Genomic DNA, 18,295 nt, shown 5'->3' with positions numbered 1-18,295 from the left:
CAGGAGGCTCAAATACTCTCTGTACCTGTGGGACAGTCACACAGAGACACACACACACGCTTGTACCTGTGGGACGGTATCTCTCTCTCTGTCTCACGCACACACAGGCACACCACAGGCACACACATATACACTCATGTATCGTACCTGTGGGATATTCCCCTGTGTCTCTTATTTCTGAGTTGAAGTGATGCACACACACGCACAGAGACACATTTTAACAGGAACACACTCTCTTAGACACTGATATGCTAGCACAACCGCACTTTCCCTAAACACTTAATCAGCACTGAAAAGAGGGCAAGAGAAATAAGGAGGAAGACATATTTGTTATCCCACAGTGTCTTCCCGAGAGAATATAGATGTTTTTAAATATATATAACTGCTGTGGGTGAGTTAACTCAGATTTGGTTAAAAAGGCAGGCAGACTTAAGATCTGAGAGTTGTACTACGAAGTGAGGTAACTGGCTTATCCAGGTTCACTTCAGGAGTAACTCAGTGACATCAGCTGTAACTTCAAGGTTAACTTGTACTATAAAGGTGCATAAGTTTTACCCGATCACTCTCCGTGTCCTAACTGCTACGAGCAGGTTTTCTTCGTGGTTAACTCAATGTTACCCTATAAACCTCCTCTCCTCCGCCCACAATCTGTGGAGAAAAATGGTGGCACATTTGGAAGACATTGGAGCACAGACTCTGAGAGGCTCTGAATTCAGTATCTATGCCAGCTTCTAGGGCCAGAATGTATTTTTTATGTTCACATTTGAAAGATCAAAGAGGCTTTTATGCAATCACACTGTAGCATAAAAATCTGGGACTTTAATTGTGAAGAAATCTATGGGAAATTAAATGTTTATAACCAGAATGGAGCATATAGCGGCTATTCTTTAATAAAAACAAGTCTACATACTGCAGAGATGAAGGTTGTCGTGTTTATTTGCATGTGTTTTAGACTGTAACCGCTGTGAAAAAATATGAAAATAACATTTTATTTATTATATTTACTGCTTTGTTCTCACTAACGCCGGCCCCTCTCTTCATTCAATCTTGAGCTCTCTTGACCACCGCAGCTCTCTCTGCCTGTAAAAACACAACTTCAAGCTGGTAGCCTTGTTGTAATGGAGATGTAAATCCTGAACTGGTGAGTCGAGTCAAACCAAGTCGAGCTAAACCAGCATGTGTATGGAAGGGCTAAGAGACTCTCAGGGAGGGCATAGGTCAGAGAGGTAGTGTGATGACGATGATGAATGCTGATTTATTCATTAAATGACGAAGAGAATAAGAAAATAATAACAAAATCATAACACTATCATAAAGTAAGGCTATCAGCTAGTGCTCATTCAGTAAACCAATGCCAAATAGCTAAGTTATCTATTTGATTTTAGTTACAGTTTTACACTTTAAGTAAGTTTGAATGTTTTATTTGTATTGTAAAAAAAACCTGGAAAAAAGTACTTAATCAAGACTGAGTTCATGTTTTCTCAATGTTATTTCACTAAATACAAATTTAGTTAAAATAACTTTGAATCACGGTACAAATAACAATTACAAAACTAAGCCAGTGTCACTTAAAATTACTAAAGCTACTTGATCAAGAATGTTTTTTTAACAACTTTACAAAATTAAGTTAGTTTTACCTCAAATTTTTGATCTAATTACTTTCAACAATTTTTTTTTGTTAAAATAACTTAGTGTCCTTAATTGCACAGTACAAACATGTTTCCCAAAAGTTTCCAACCATACTTTTACATTAGCTGCTACTTAGAGAAAGGCAGGGAGAAAACTAAGCTCTTCATCAGGGTAAGGGTTTATTTTCTGTATTTTGATAGTCAGTGTACAGTTTGTTTGAAACTTTGCACATAAATATGTTAGTTCAACGTAAAATGAAGAACATATGCCGGTAAAACTAATGTTATAAGTATGTTATGTATGTTAACAATATACAGCAAAGGTAACATACTTTTCATTTTTTGTTCTGTAAGCAGTCTATATATTTTTTATCCTGTTTGCAGTTAACAGTGAAGAAACAGAAAATTAGATCACAACCCCTTCTTTTATAAGGTACTCATTATAGGAGTGGTGGGAGCAGTTGATAAGCAGTTGACATTTCTCAGTAGGCCACCATTGCATTAGTTCCTTGAGTGCATTCTGTTTTTGAAATAATTTTAGGCAGTTAACCCACTTTGTATAAGGCTGCATAAGATGCTGGTCAATTGCCTCAACGTCATTTGTGACAAACTAATGGTTTAAAATTTTGATTTTAAATGCTGGTGATGGACACCACAAAGGAAGGAGCACACTAAGCATAACAGCCTCAGTGTTAGTAGCTGGCCCACAGCACTAAAGAACAGTAATGGTTCTAATTCCAATAAAGAGAAAATCCAAGGTCACACTGTGAACTTCCTCCCCATCAGAAGACCACAGAGACTGGCTGGGAGAGTGCATAATATCCTCACAGCTATTTTTACCCTCAAATTAAAATCTATGACATGTTGAAATGACTGCAGTGTGCAAGAGGGGTATTCAAAGCAGACACTAATGACGCTTATTAATGGCGTGAATGAAGTCTTGACAGGTCGTGTGTCATTCTGCAGGCAATGCTCCACTGGCATAATGGCTAATGTAAGTGGGGATAATTATATATATTATACCCTGTCTTATGGTATTTTGGCAGGAGTATGAGGAGCCAGGCAGTTAGAGAGGAGAGTGAAAGCGCTTGCTCTTTTTGAGACAGAGATGTGCATGTGTGTGTGTGTGTGTGTGTGTGTGTGTGTGTGTGTGTGTGTGTTTGTGTGTGCACACCATGCATGCGTTCACCCCCCATCCTCAGCATTGGTCCAGGGGATGAATAATTGTAAGACAATAGCACCAAACAGTGGTTGAACAAGATGCCTGCATAAAGAGACAGGCATCAGATAAGCATCATTCACAACATCTGTGTTGACATTTTGTTCCAGGCAACAATGTGATGTTCAGAGTCACTGAGCAATGTCTGAGGTTGCTGAATGAATTATTTAAAAAAAAAGTGAGATAAAACAAACATGGCTTTCTTTGACAGAACAACTGTAGTGCACATTGGGAGTGATTTAGTATGCACATATGTATGATGTATTGTGGTTTGCTTGCTTTGTCTAAGACGGAGAGACAAGCAATGACCATTAAATCCTTATTAGAGGCCCTGAGCTGTGAGGAAGAGCCTCATGGATCAGAAGAGAGAATTAGGAAAGACAAGACAGAAAACTGAAGCCATTGGTGAAAATAGAAACATTCAAAATGAATTAAAAATTGTTATTATTGTTATTTTTTATCATACTTGACCTTATGACCCCTCTTTTTGAAAAGAGCAAGAACTAATAATAGAACTTATAATAAGATTAATAAGACAAGAAAAAACGTAACAACAATTAATAGTAATTGCACCTTTATCAATACGACTTTGAAAGTTACACACTGATAAGGTGAGAATAATACTGGTATTGTGTCTCAGCTGGATTATAATCATAAAATAATTTGCATGCTAGCTTTATTTAAATAAAAATAATAATAATAATCATGATGTCTTATTGTTGATTCTCACCCTTTTTTCTTCTTGTTTATATGAAGATTATAATGGTGATGATGACAATGATAATCATCATAATTTTTTGTGTTGCAAAGTATATCTTAGTGATATAAATGTTACTACAATAGAACAAAACTATCATATTGTATTCTTCTTGCTTCAGTTCAATTGACTTCAATACAGTTTCATTTATAATAAAAAATATATACAGTAGCTTGCCAAGCAGGTCAGCACACACACACAAAGGAGACAGAAAGGAGAAGAAAGAAAGGCCCTGTTAATCACAAAGAAAATGTCTGATCTAAATACATTATTAGGTAAATTCTTTGGGTGCGGCTGCTGTCAGTTCTGTGGTTGTGGGTTCAGTGCAGTGGAAGTGTGTGGAGGGCCAGGGACAGCTGTGATGGGCTGGTGGGAGGTGGGGATGTGGTTGTGATGGTGGTGGGAGGGGGGGCTGGCTGAGTGGATCTTAGTGGATCTCTCCTCTCTGTGATGTTGGCAGGAGAGAGTTGGCTAATTGGAGGCCCGGCGGTAAAAGCTGTTCATTAATGCCTCTGCCTCTTGGTCCCCCTGCTCAAACACCTTGCCTCATTTATCTCTGTATTTACCCACTCCCCCCAATCCCAACACAGGACCTCAGAACACACCAAAGGTTCAACATGGAACGAGGGGGAAAGGAAGGGAGAAGGAGAGAAAGAGAGGTGGGGAGGGGGAGAGAAAGAGGGAGAGAAAGGGTAACTTATGCTCAGTGGGAATTAACAAAGCACTTAGTAATTAAATCTAAATTGACATTCTGGTAATTAGCCTCTTGATTAGGAGCAATAACACAATTAGCCAACCAGTCTTTGCTAATTGTTAATTAGTATAAGCAAAGTTATTGTGTGTGTGGCAGAGGGAGGCATGTAAAAGAACAAATGTTAATCTGTCTCTCTTTCAACAGCCGCGTCCCCTTTCTTTTTTCTTGCTGCCTCTCTATTGAGCTAGCAGGCAGGTTCATTGCCTTTCTCTTCACTGAAGCTGCATTCAGAGGCAGCAGTCAGTAATTAGCTAAAAGTCTTATCGAGGATATCATCAGAGACCAGGCTGAGCCGTGCTGGCACATCTCCATTTCTCCCTACCTTCGCCGAAACATTCCTCTTCCCCGCCTGCGCTCTGCGAGGTGTCATGCAGGGGTATTTGTTCTGAATAAAGATGTGATGTGGATTAAATACAATCATAAAAGGGGGAAAAGAAGCCACAGTGCTGGAGATGAATCTTAAGGAGATGTAATTCATCTAAAAGGTTTTAGTTTATGAGGCAGAGGAACAGGACACCTCATTAAAGCCAGGGAGAGAGGAGAGGACACAGGAAAATAGATGAACGGACAATAAAGATGTTCCAGGAAGTGGAATTTAGATTGGCCACAGGTGAATGGGTTATTTTCAATTAAGATGGACTTAGCAGAACAATAAATTTCATTTACACAGTACTCTTACACAAACCCAAAGTAAGTGAGGGCTAACTCAGCCAATTCTTGAAAGATGGACAGGAACTGGGAATTTATTTCCTTTCAATAAGTTCATCCCTTCACTCATGCGTTCATCTGTAAACACAGCAGTTGCACTCCAGCAGTAAACACGGCTGTGCCGGTAATCTTCTGTAACTTGGCCAAATGGTCGATACACTGTGGTCAAGAGGGTGGAAGATACACACTGGTATCAGCAGCTCTACAATCATTCACATACACAAATACACACACCAGCACTCACAAAAACCAACTTGTGCACTGATAACCCTGCGTGTGCCAGTGTGTGTGCACGTGTGGATAGGAGCATGCACCCAGCTCCAGATTAGCTGGTCTCCCAACACAAATATTTGGCAGCAGGATGAGCTGTCTCAGGACGCACCGGAACATGAAATTAACCAGGAAAGGTGGAGGTGCCAGCAGAGCTAAAGCAGCCCCTGCTGAGAGGAGAGGTGTACTGGGAGAAAGAGGTGGTGGGGTAACTGCTTAGTGCCACCCATAACTCTGCTGCAGGTCACGAGAGAAAAAAGGAGAGCAAAGGGAAGGAGATGCTAGAAAAGTTAGCTCTGCATGCAGTACACATTTATACTAAATAGTTTGTTATGAAATGTGGAGATATATAAAAATGTGGGTGTATTGGTGGGTTTGTGTGTGTGCGTGTGTGTGTGTGTGTGTGTGTGTGTGTGTGTGTGTGTGTGTGTGTGTGTGTGTTTCTGTGTGTCTGTGTGTGAGTGTGTGTGTGAGTATGTAGGTGTTATAGGGTCTGTCTTGCCATGGCTCCTGCTGTGTCCCACCCACTGTGGCTCTAATTGGATCCTTATTACCAGGCCAGCCTCCATCCTAGGAATGATGGATTCATACCACGCAGAATTCCATTAATCATTCCTTATTCACAGTCCACTCCGAGGAGAGGGCAAATTCATTTCTTGGCGCGCCGAGCGGCCACCATAATGAATATTCATGAAAGGAAATTTGGGGTCAGGCCTAATAAGGGAGGTAATTTGTAATTTGCGCTGTTCCCGCTCGGGTCTTGTTCAGCAGGTTAACCTATAGAACAGGCAGGCGCATGCGAAGCAGACACACTGGAACCCACACTTAAACATACTGTATTTTTACTCCAAACCTGCCGGGTGCCAGCAGGAGTCATGTACATATTTAGTCTCAGTTTCTGAACATTGGCCTATTATTAGCAATATTAAGAGGAATTTATGGCGGATGTCACCCCAGAAGGAGCTTTAAACCATAGCTGTATTTGGTCTTCCAAAACTTCTGACATATGAGCAGAAAATGCTGATATGTTGTATTTTAATTCCAGAAAATATGCACTGTATGATTCCTTAAGGATCAAGGCCACACTAACCAAATAGAAGATTTCCAATCCAGCAAAAAAAACTGATTCAGTGAAGACTACTACTACTACTACTATTACTACTACTAGGGCCCCACAGCTGGAATAAAACAAAGAATGAAAAATGACCTTAATTTTTGCAAAATGGCGGATCCTTTCTGTCTGACCAAATAAGCCCTGTAGACTGTTGAACACTTTGTGAGAAATCCCTTTTAAATAAAACAGCTGCTTTAAGAGAAAAATAACAAGCTCCATTGCTCTGCTTTCACATCACAGCACTTTACCCCCAAAAGCATTTTACTACTCCTGAAATTATGCCCACCTGGCATCACTTAAAGTCACTTAATTAATAATTTATCAATACATTTGAAGTGATTAAAATTCATGACCAGAAAGTGTTTTTAAAATAGTGCCCTTGCACCCTCAGGGTGTCCAATCAGTGCACTGCGTTCGTTAGATCAGGAAGGAATAATTAATTGTACCTGAATGTTTAGTGGGGTCAGGCAGTGGGGGCAGGATGCCTACGGTCCTCTGTGTGTGTGTGTGTGTGTGTGTGTGTGTGTGTGTGTGTGTGTGTATCTGGAGGGAGGGTGTTACTTACAAGCACTCGTTGGCTTTGCACCACAATGCCTTTTTATGGGGGTGGATGCAGTATACAGACAGCTCAATTTACAATCACTTTCAATTCCATGTATTTATTCTTTTTGCGCTACAACACACACACACACACACACACACTTATACACAACACAACCCTCTAGCAGTTTCCCATAATTTTCTCTGCCACCCTGTCATCACCTTCTTGTCATCACTGCCCTTCCTCTTTGTCTCCATCATCAACCTCTGTTGAAAAGGGTAACAGCCATTAAGTAACCATGATTTAGACGTGATGTCAAAGAGCTGTCACTCAAACACACACTTACACACACAAGTTTGACACGATTGACAGCTAGGAGGGTCCTCGCTGGGTCAGCTCAGGGAGACACCTACTTGTACCTGCACATATATGTACATAAACATATTTTTTCAAAGGTGGAAAGTAAAGTATATATTTATAGTATGGTACCTAAGTGAAATCTTAAGTATTAAGTATATTATTAATGTGTATTTTAATGTTTTTTACCACATTTCAGAGGCAAATAGTATTTTACTTTTAATTTCAATATATTTATCTTAAAACTGTGGATAAATACTTATTTAACAAATAAACATATCAAATCAATCAATCAAACTTGATTTGTATAGCACCTTTTATGCAGGTAAACTAAATGCTTCTTATTTTTCTTACTTTCTCACTTTATTATTATTATGATCAGAAAAATAAGATGTGTTTAATAGCTCAACCAAACCTTATCTGTTTTGTAGATCAGTTCTTTACAGATGCCTGCCTAACTAATAAAACTATAAGTAACAACAGAACAATGTGGTACTAATGCTCATCAAAAAAAGATTTAGAGATAAATCTTCACCTGGATGACCTGCAACATTAAAATGCTGCTTGTATCAATAATTTAACACTCTGAATGTGACCATTCTTTGTAATTGAGTATTTTTACATAATGTTGTTCCTGTTTTTCCTTAAGTGAAGGATCTTCCACAATAGCATTCTACCCAAATGCAGAGATGCAAGCACCGGGGTGTACTGAACTGTTTTTAAAGACATTTAAACTTAAACCCCAGTGAGCTGAACACCGAGGGGACTAGAGGAGGGCAGAGGGGCAATATAGAAGCGCCTCTGCAAAGAAAGACAAGTGCTATTGAAGGTCTAAATAAGGAACATGGTGTGTCTTGCCGTGGAGGTGAGCAGACGGGTCTGTGTTTCTCCGTCCTCTCATGTATAATACATCTCTCTCCGTTTCACCCCAAGGTTCAGAAGCCCAGGGCCCCAGAGACCAACACAGTCTTTTAAAGATATGTGCTCACTTAATCACTGAAGAAAAGGGCCCCTAGAGCTAGCCTAATATTATAATTAATTAATTCAACCAAAAAGGGGTATTAAATTTCCTCCCTCTTAGGATATCAGCTGAATACATTGACCTTTGTGGAAATCGCCCTCTAATTCGTATCAGGTTTTCGAGCCGCTTACAGACTAAACTTGTTTCTTTTTCTCTTCTCTCGTCTTTTGGCTCTCTTTGTCCGTAACAAGTTTGCGCGAAAGAACTCCGAAAGCTTCATAGTGAGGATGAAGATTGTGTGTGCCTGTGTGTAAGATAGAATACAAGTTTGTCTCTATATTGTGCCTCCATTTTGTGTCTGAATTCATGCTTTGCTGAGTGCATTTCCAAGATCATGTGTGTCAGTGTGTTACTGAGTGCGTGTGTGTGTGCAAAAGTGAATGCGAGTGTGAGTGATCCCTAGTTTTATCTCCCTGCTGTAACACAGAAAAGAACAGAAACTTTTCTTATTACCGGAGAGAGTGGTAGAATAGCAGGCAGCTAAGTCTCTGTCTATCTCTGTCTCTCTCTCAGCGGTGTAGCTGAGTCCCCAGTGTACTCAGGGTCTTCAGTAACTCTGACTGAAGTTCAGAAGGGTTAGGTAGTATACTCAGGAGGAAGGGGGGAGACAAGAGGAAGAGGAGGATGGAGGGTTAAGTAGGATTGGAACAGTGGCAGTTTTAAAACAGAACTTTAAATCTCCACCTACGAGAGAGAGAGAGAGAGAAGGAGGACAATGGCGTCATGTGGCGTGCCGTTATCTTCAGGTCTCTGAAAGGCTGGAGACGAGAGGATGAGAATAAAAAGAAGCTTGAAGAAGGGCATAAATGTGATAACAGCTGTAGGCTGTATAATCTATGCTGCTTTTCAGGGAGGTATGGAAAAAAAAGTCACATTTTTGCGACCTTCAGATTTTAAGTTCAGCGAAATGCTTCTCACTCACAACAACACCAAATGAAATGGAAGAGGATTTGCAAGATGGATGGATGAATGGATGAGTGGATGGCTGGATTGGCAGATAGAGAAACAAACACAGCAAAAGAACAAACAGATCTCAGAAGCTTAGGTTTTGAATGAATCCTGTGCACCAGACCATTAGTAGTCAGTAATCTTCATGGTTTTTTGTTGTCAAGGACGATAATATTGTCCATCATTTGAGGTCCCAGTCAAGATACATTTTGAAAAAAAAAAAAACCTGCAATGTAGATGTAGGATTCATCACTCTCATAGCCACTCCATCAACTGCCAGAGAAAAGGATGGAGTGGTTAACCTTCAAAATGTGACAAATTCTATGTCAGATGCATTATTTATCTTAATAATGATAGGCTTAATTTAGCACCTCTCCAACCAACCCACAAAACTTAGAGATGTTACAGTGTTTGTGTTCCATCTTTGATCATTCAAACAGCCAAACAACGGTTTTCCCATTATGTTCTCGGGAATTTAGAGATGACACCATGTCTTAATTTTACAGAGGTTGCGCCAGACGCTCTTTCTGTCAGTGGATGACATTCACTGCAATTCCAAACAACATATTAATTTTCAGTGCTATGAAATGTCAGTCAGGCCTTGTTTGTCTTCTACCTTAACTGTACTGGACTGTGTTGTGGACCACTAACTCCCCCTACTGGCCATCTAGGGTGGAAGACACTCATGTAGCATCTGGGGAGAGATTACTGTAAGACCCAGGATACATGGACTTAATTTTGGTACAAAATTGAATTTCATCAATAAAGACGCCACGCTGAAATGATTTCTAATTTATTTTTCATGATGTTGGGGGAAAATCTAAATTAAAGCTTTCACAAAATGTTCCTTTTCAAGCCAAAAGAACCAAAAGCCAAAGACTCAACTGTTTTATTAGTTTTTGTATTTTAAACTGCAGTACACTCATGCATGTGCCCCTACCTCCACAACAGCTATCTTACTCTGTAGACTGTATAAAGAAAATCTCCATACTCCTGCCCACTCTTCTGCTTCTTCCTTTACTGCAGTTTGAGCAAAAAGTTAGAAAGAATGATACGGACCCTCAGACCACAGCCCACCCTACCACCACCACCACCTCACCTCTCCTGCAACTCATCTCTTCACCCCCACACACATGAAAAGACTGATCCTTCCATGCCACTGTTAATGGCGGGGACATTATTCATCTCTCCAGCCAATTTGAGCTCCTTTTCTTTCAGGAATAGAGGCACGAGGGGTTGAGGGGAGTCAGCGAAGAGTATTAAATATGTAGAGGAAGATGGACAATGGTGCGGCAGAATAAAGAGGGGCAGGAGAGGTGGGAATGAAGAAGGACAGGAGGTGCGTGGTGTCGGTGTCGAGGCAGAGTTAGTTAGGGAGAAAATGTGAGGGAAAGAGCAAGGAAGGAGAAGTGGCTTTGCCTGTTTGATGGGTGTTTGTGAGCTCTCAGTTTTGACCTTTCAAGAGGGACGCCACTTTTACAATGTGTGACAGCCTTTATTCAACCCTTTTTAACACTCAACTGAGATCGACTATAGATCAAATTAGAATGGTTCTAAACTGGAACCCCATGTATGTAAACACACAAAGATCTTATAAAAATGGAAATAACTTCACCTCTAAAACTTAAGAGTTAAGAGTCAAAAACTTTAGGACAAACTTGAACCTGCTGTGTGAATTATAGAGCTAAAATCAATGTTGTGTCATCGTGCCATCTTCATTAGAGGCTTTTTGATAGTGGGCCACTGGGTCCTACAGGAGTACTATGCCTGCAAAGGCTATAAAAAGTGTCTCCAATCTCCATCCATGTGGTAAAAGCCAGTATTTTTGGTGTGACTTCCAGGCTGCCTGTCAGGGAGAATGTACAGTGAGTGGCCGGGGCAGAAGAGATCATAAAGCAGACTGTGATTGACGGTATCTTAATGGAGGAGGACGGATCAATAGGTAATATCAGCAGGTTTTAATTCAAGGCAACACACATAAACCTTTACCAACTTCACAATGTCACTCAGTGTTCATAAAAGTTTTCTTCACATCCCCTCGGACAAAAAGAGATAAATCCATCAAAAAGTCGTCTCAGTTTTATAGTCCCCCCTCCCTCCTCTCTTCTTTCCCTTCTTTCATCCCCCCCTCATCTCCATTTTGATGTCTGTCTATTAGCAGAGGGTGAGGCCTTTCCTGCTCTCACATCCAGGGGCTAAATTAGCTCAATCAGCCCCCTTTCACCTCTCTTCCGTGGGCTTCAAGCTGAGTGACACACTGTTCCCCTGGGAGGGAGGGAGAAAAGGAGGGAGGAGTCATACACACACACACACACACACCGAGCCCAGCGGCCAGAAGAAGACTATGGAGGGAGGAAGGAGGGAGGGGCAGGTAGACGGAGAAATTGGGGTGAGGAGGAGAAAGGATGAAAAGGAGGATTGGTCTGAGGAGAGAATGAAGCTTCATTTTTCCCTGCTTCGATAGAGGATCCATCCTTAGTTCTGAATGGAGCTCCTTGTTCGCTGCTTGTTAAACATTAAGAAAAACCTCAGTGATTATTTTACTTCTCCCTCTTCCTCACCCCTCTGCGGGGCACAGTGGTGCTCAAGATGCCGTGCCAAACCCACTTCAAGAGGCCCAACCATCAGAAAGAGGTGATGAGTGTCTCTTAGTGTGTCTCCCCTCAATACACCCCCAGCTCTCCATGCCAGGGCCTAACTCTGCGTTCCTGTGCCAACATCTCTTAAATTGCACCTTCATGTTTGATTTGTCTCAACCCTTTCCCTCTCTCCCTCTTACTAAACAGCCACCCAAGTATCTGTGGAAGTGCAAGGCAGGCACTTCTGCTGCGGTAATAGCAGTGCGTGTATGTGTGTTGGGGGGGAGATGGGCAAAAGGTGGTGATCGGAGTGAGCCATAAGATCTACTCCTTGCAGCTCTACAGGGATTTATTAGACTGGGGAGTACATTAGCATCATAAAGACCCTGGAGAATGGGCCTGTGGATGGGCTGCAGATACCACCACTACACTTAAACATGCTCTGCGGCATCAGTCAGTGTGTGTGTGCGTATGTGTGTGTGTGTATGTGTGTGGATGAGGAATAAGATTACCCCGCTTTAACTTAAGAAAGGCTGTTAGATGGTTTATGGATCATCCTGAAGCAGCCCTGGACTAATACATCAGGAAATTATGGAAAGAGCTGCAAAAGAGAAGAAAAGAGGCCAAAAAAAGGAGGCAGGTGAAATCTGAAGGCCACCACCTCTGAGAAAATGTACCAAATTTGGCATTAATATATTTCAGTTGTCAAATGCTTTATATTTTCTTGTTAAATGTATGTAGGGGGAATGCTGTCCTGCCATGCTGAGATTTTATGAAAATGTTTTAATTTAGCAGGGCAAAGAAAGGTAATCAATAACCCAATCAATAGGTAACCGTTGCTGCTGTTTTCGGCATAAAAAATCAGCATCAGTTAACTCTGCTTTCTATTTGTGAACAAGAAAAAAATAACATTGCGTTAGTTAATACTTAAGTAGTATTTAAAAGAGGTTAACTGCATGGCAGATCAGTGACTGTGACTGCAGCTGTGACAGTAATAGCACGGAAGAGAGTTGAAGAGGCACTGGGACGGTCTTCTGCAATATAGATCTCTGGTGCTCCCTGGTGGACATATAATGTAACATCATTTATCAGGTTTATCTATCAGTTTTCTGTCTACGCCGAGTATAAGATAGTGAGACACAAACACTAGCTTAACATTTTATGTGTAATAAGAGAACTTACAGTAAATATCTATTTTTCAACTACATTACTTCTTTTTAAATGCACTGTCACAAAATCTATCTCAGAAGAGCCACATTTCCCATTGAGCGTTTTAAATGTATTTACCTCAAAACTAACAATTAATAGCCCGGGCTTTTATTTGTTTCAATCACTGAACTCAACCTGCCTATTTGCAACAGGCGTGGAATTCCTTTTGCACAAAACTCTTGCTTAGCAAAGATGGGAAAAACTATAAAATTGTTTTTTTGTTGTTTTAAATAGGCTAATGAATAACGTATTAATTATAAATCATTCATTTGATGCTTTAGTACACATGGTTCCAAAAAAAAGGAATTTTCTTCATATACATGTGCATTTTTTTTTCTCCTTTCCTTAGGAGAACATTGCATTGACTTGCATTAATTCCCAGGAGACTCATACTAACCTCAAAAAGTCTAATCTATGTATACGCAGGTTTAAACTCAGAACCTGAATATGAAAACAGCCATCTCGTGTCAAACTGTGTTCACAGTGAGGGTCCATGTAACAAAAACCAAAACACATTTTACAGTGGAGGGAGACTCTATTTCTTGTGGGGACCAGATTTTTTTGTCCCGAAACAGAAGCAGAGTCGCCCACAATGTGTTTCCACTCAGTTAAGACACACACAGACACAGACACAGACACAGACACACACATTTCTCAAGAAATATCAATAAAGAAAACACTAAAAGCCAATGAATGGATTCTGGTAAAACATTGTATATTCTCAGTAAAATCAGAACCACTTTTCCCTGTGTAGTTTGCTCTGCAGAGCGCCCTCTAGTGGAAGAGTAGAGGAGGCCTGAGCAGTTCTTTGGAGTGTTGGCTGGGTGAGTACAACAGTCAAACTGTGGCTGATGGGGAAAAGGCACAACACTGGCAGACTCAAACACAGAGTCAGTGCTACAACACCATGGCAACCACAACTCCTCGGCTCAGAGTTTATGTGAAGTCAGTTGTCTTCCAGTCTCCATGGAAACCAAAGTTAGGGAGGGAGGAGGCATGGCGGAAAAACGCCGACCTGCTTTAGCCTGACCAGAACCACTGGTAAAGCTTACATTCATAAAATTAGCAATTTGAATTCAATCAAATCAAAGAATCACCTTTCATCTATGTCTGGCTCCAAATTTCAAAGGTAAAACAAAGAGAAAAATAAAATCCCAATCATATAAAAATGGCATCAAAAATGTACATAATCTCTTCATCTCTTTAAAGTCAGTTGAAATCTGGAAGTTCACAAACAGCTTCCCCACTCCTTCCCCAATAAAACATTGGTGGCTTTAATGCCTTTATAGTGTGCTTACTGAAAATGGCTCTGAGAAAAAAGGGTTGTTTTGGAATAAAATTGAAACAGAACTAAAACAACAAATACAAATACAATACATTTAAGTGGCTTAGTGGCATATAACATTTGAAATAAATCTTATTCCATAATTCTTCCATGTACAAAGTCAAAACAATAATATAGTTTCCAGTGCTTTGGGAGATAAAATAAACAACAAACTATATAGTAAAGAAAACAACCACTTCTTTAAATCAAAGAAAAAATCACCATCAAAGTATTTTTTCTACCTTTATCGGTACTGATCATAAGCTATATCAAATCAAAGCCAAGCCCCAGGTTTACCACAGCAGAGATACAACTCAGGTCCACCTCAGCCTGCCCAATCAACCATCACTGTGACAACTGTAGCCAGTGGGATAACAGATTCCCTTTACTGTAAGTGGCAGCTTGAGCAGAAGACCTGCGTTCTACCTCTAGAGATGGCAGCTTCACTCGACACGTCTGGGGAGAGACTGTAGCACAGGAGACTTGTTAACGTGTTGATCTGAAAACCGCCTCAAGGCTGCGCTGTATGTATTGTATGTGTGTGTGAGCACAATTATGCATATGCGTGTTTTAGGTGAGCATTTACACGTTTAATGCATGCCTGTTTGTGAACCGAGTGAGCGCGTGAATGCATGCGTGTGCTAATGCTGTGCTTTTACAGTGAAGATTACACTACTTCTGCTGTCAGCCGAGACAAACTATCTATCTCTCCAGTATTAAACCCCGTCACTATGTCTTTCCTTCCCCTGGGCTTCTCATACAAGTTCGGCCCCACAAAGTCAGTTAGTGAGAGAAAAATAAAACCTTTACCTCCTGCAACAACAAAGGTATAGTTGGTACAGAAGCAAACTCTCAAGCATTTACAGGCATAATTGAAGTTGATGCTAAGCCTAAACCCTGCTTGTGACTTCTGACCTATATAAACATACTTTTGAAGAGCAGCAGCTGCAAAAATCAAAAGGCACATTGATAGGGGTTATGAGCCTGACACTGCTCAGGTTAACATCTGCTTCTACTTAAAAATGATCCTGCTTGTGTATTCTTTTACAGTACCTGAGTATTCTGACACCTCACAGATTTGGATGACACACTGTTTTTTGAAGGCTATCAAATGGTTTTCTCTACTCTCTCACCAAGGTCAACACACTTCACAGGGTCTTCTTCGGGTAAAGGTCACGTCGGAGTCAAGTGTCAAACATGTAAAAACTGGCAGACTGCAGTGTGTGTGCATGTGTACTTGAGTAGACAACAATTACAGCTAGACGTGGGGTAGATAAATGGATAAATGAAAAGGCTGTCTGCCTCCTACAGGAAAAGTGTCCATCCAGGGAGTTTTAAAAAAGTTCTTAAAATGTGGACACTTTAAGAATACACCTTAGCTTAGCAGGATAACACAGATCATTGTCAAACACCAAACAGCTTGTGCTAGAGGCAGAAGCAAACTGTGGAATAACAGATTGAGGAACACAATAATGTGACTGGACTGCATCCCCATTGTGTAAATTATGCATGCAGGACCATAAAGCTATTTCCATTTTATTCACTATCGTTCATTCAATCATTTATGGATGCTAAAAGAGGTTGATGTAGGGAGAAAATAACCTGTCCTCTATCTAAGTGAGACAATGCACTTGGTTTTCCTTGTATCTCATAACTTAAATCTAATTAACTGCTGGTTTTGTCCCTTGTTCAATTATGATTCAGAACCACCTTTATGGAAACAAGGCCAAGTGTGCTATATAACTCCTGACCTGGCAGTGTTGGTTCACCCCTTGTAAATGTTCTGTCTGTTGGGCAAAGTTTAAAGCTGCTCAGTTTATCTCACATGCACTGTGTGTGTGTGTGTGTGTGTTTTGTGTGTGTGTGTGTGTGTGTGTGTGTGTCTGTGTGCACGCGTGCGTGTGCATGTGTGTGTGTGTGTGTAAACGTTTGCACTATACAGAATATTTTCAACTGTGCAAGTGCTGTGTACCGTCTTTTGCTCTTGCCATTAATGGGAGACAATCGTACCATAAATGAGTGTCATCTGTGTAAGTTCAAATTGTGTGATGTGAAATTATGTCATGTCTGGTGGCTGATTCCTTTCTGTTTGTATGTGCTTTAAATGTGTTGTGCCGATGTACTATGACATTTTTTACCGCAACCTCTCTGAAACCGCTGCATGTGCTTGTGCTTGTGTGAGTGAACGTGTGTGTGTGTACGCATGTGTCTACAGTATGTCTCCGTCCTCTATGCTGAAGCTGGACCTGCGGCTTGAGTCCACCGAGGCTTCGGGGGACATCGCAGAGAGCAGCGGGTCTCCACCCATAGGGGACAAGGGCTCGTCCATCATCAGGAAGCCCAGCTCGCCTCTCCTCCCTTGGACGTCCATTCCGCCCAAGTCGCCTAGCCCCGACATGCCATCTGAGAAGCCAGGTATCCCATCACACAAGTCCAGCGACTGGGTAAAGTCAAAGGGCTGGGAGCTGCCTACAGATGGGAACTGGATGGGTGGCTGAGGCTGCAGGTGGTGGGGGAGTGGTGGCAGCTGACTGGGCTGGGGCTGATTCTGGCCCTGGTGGGGGAGGTGGGTCTGTGGGAGGAAGTGGTGCTGCTGGGCCTGAAGATGACCCTGGTTCTGGGGTAAGTGCTGGGGCTGGTGGTGGGCTTGTAACTGGGAGTGAGAGAGGTTCTCCTCTGGGCTGGTTTCTTGTTTTATATAAGGAGCCATCAGGTCATTAGGGTTCAGGCCAGAGGGGGAGTTGTTGGGCAGGCCATGCAGACGAGCCTGCATCTCTAATTCCTGTGGAGAGCGGGCGGAGGGCAACATGCAACACTCAGTATCAATGCATTTGCTGTGATTATGTTTCTATGCATGTATGTGTGTGTCTCACCTGGATGCGTAGCAACAGCTGTTTGTTGGCCATCTCCATCCTTTTGAAGTTGTTCTCCACCTCTCTGGTCCTCTGAACATCCTTCTGCATGCGTTTGATGTACTCTACAGACGCCCGCAATATAGTGCCTTTGTTCCAGCGCACGTCACTATGCACACAGTAAAGTACAAACATACAATTTCTGCAGGTAAGTAACTGGCAGTAACAGATTCAAATATTTTATCTATACTGAAGATACATACAGCAAAAGCAACTCACAGGTCATTGGTTTTGGGGATCATGGTGCCCAGTTCTTTGATACGATCATTGATGTTGAATCTCCTCCTCCTTTCAACTATTTAAGAGGAAAGGGGAGATGAAATAGGAAGAGACAAACGAAAAGACATGATGAGGACAATAGTACAGAGAACTCACAGACATGAAAGATGAAACAAAAAAGAACTTGTTCAAGGCAGATTGTGGCTTTTGGAACCACAAAACTAAATTCTACGCACAAGTACATGTATGTATAGCATCGACACAAACAGTAAACATTCAATTCAATTCAATTTTATTTGTATAGCGTCAAATCATAACAAAAGTTGTCTCAGGACACTTTTCAAAATAGAGCAGGTCTAGACCGTAACATCAGATAGAAAGGGTTTAATTCTGCAGCTGATGAGTTGGCACTGGATATATACAGTAAAAAAGTAAAAGGGAGAAACACACACACACACACACACACACACACACACACACACACACAGTCACAGGCAATTAAACCTAAGTGCTAGAACAGCAGAAATGACCAGGTTAACCATCCACCCACTTGTTGCACTATGTCAGCTAAATCAGCACAAGACTACATTTTTTTGCGAGAGACAGATTATGTGTGTGTGTGTGTGTGTGTGTGTGTGTGTGTGTGTGTGTGTGTGTGTGTGCGCGCAAGTGTGCAAGTGTGCAAGTGTTTCTAAGGACATGTACAGTATAAAGGGCAGAAAGTAGAAAAGAGCA

The 18,295-nt window shown here is 41.3% G+C and overlaps 1 protein-coding gene and 1 long non-coding RNA gene across 8 annotated transcripts in view; both read right to left on the bottom strand.

Annotated features, from left to right (window-relative positions):
- Positions 1-18,295, bottom strand: part of LOC127371211 (uncharacterized) — a 97,032-nt gene that overhangs the window by 32,471 nt on the left and 46,266 nt on the right. The window lies entirely within an intron of this gene.
- tfeb (transcription factor EB) overlaps positions 13,800-18,295 on the bottom strand; it is a 31,535-nt gene continuing 27,039 nt past the window's right edge. For 5 of the 7 annotated variants that reach the window (XM_051413878.1, XM_051413877.1, XM_051413881.1 and 2 more), the window contains 3 exons: positions 17,561-17,636; positions 17,303-17,459; positions 13,800-17,211 (listed from right to left, as the gene is read on the bottom strand). In XM_051413878.1, coding sequence (XP_051269838.1) covers positions 16,639-17,211; positions 17,303-17,459; positions 17,561-17,636 — 806 coding nt within the window. In that variant the 3' untranslated portion in view covers positions 13,800-16,638. The remainder of the gene's footprint in view (positions 17,212-17,302; positions 17,460-17,560; positions 17,637-18,295) is intronic. The other 2 variants (XM_051413882.1, XM_051413883.1) reach the window with 1 other exon arrangement.

Source organism: Dicentrarchus labrax, unplaced genomic scaffold (genome assembly GCF_905237075.1).
Source record: "Dicentrarchus labrax unplaced genomic scaffold, dlabrax2021, whole genome shotgun sequence".
NCBI classification, from domain to species: domain Eukaryota; kingdom Metazoa; phylum Chordata; class Actinopteri; family Moronidae; genus Dicentrarchus; species Dicentrarchus labrax.
This window is presented reverse-complemented; position numbering and strand designations above follow the sequence as displayed.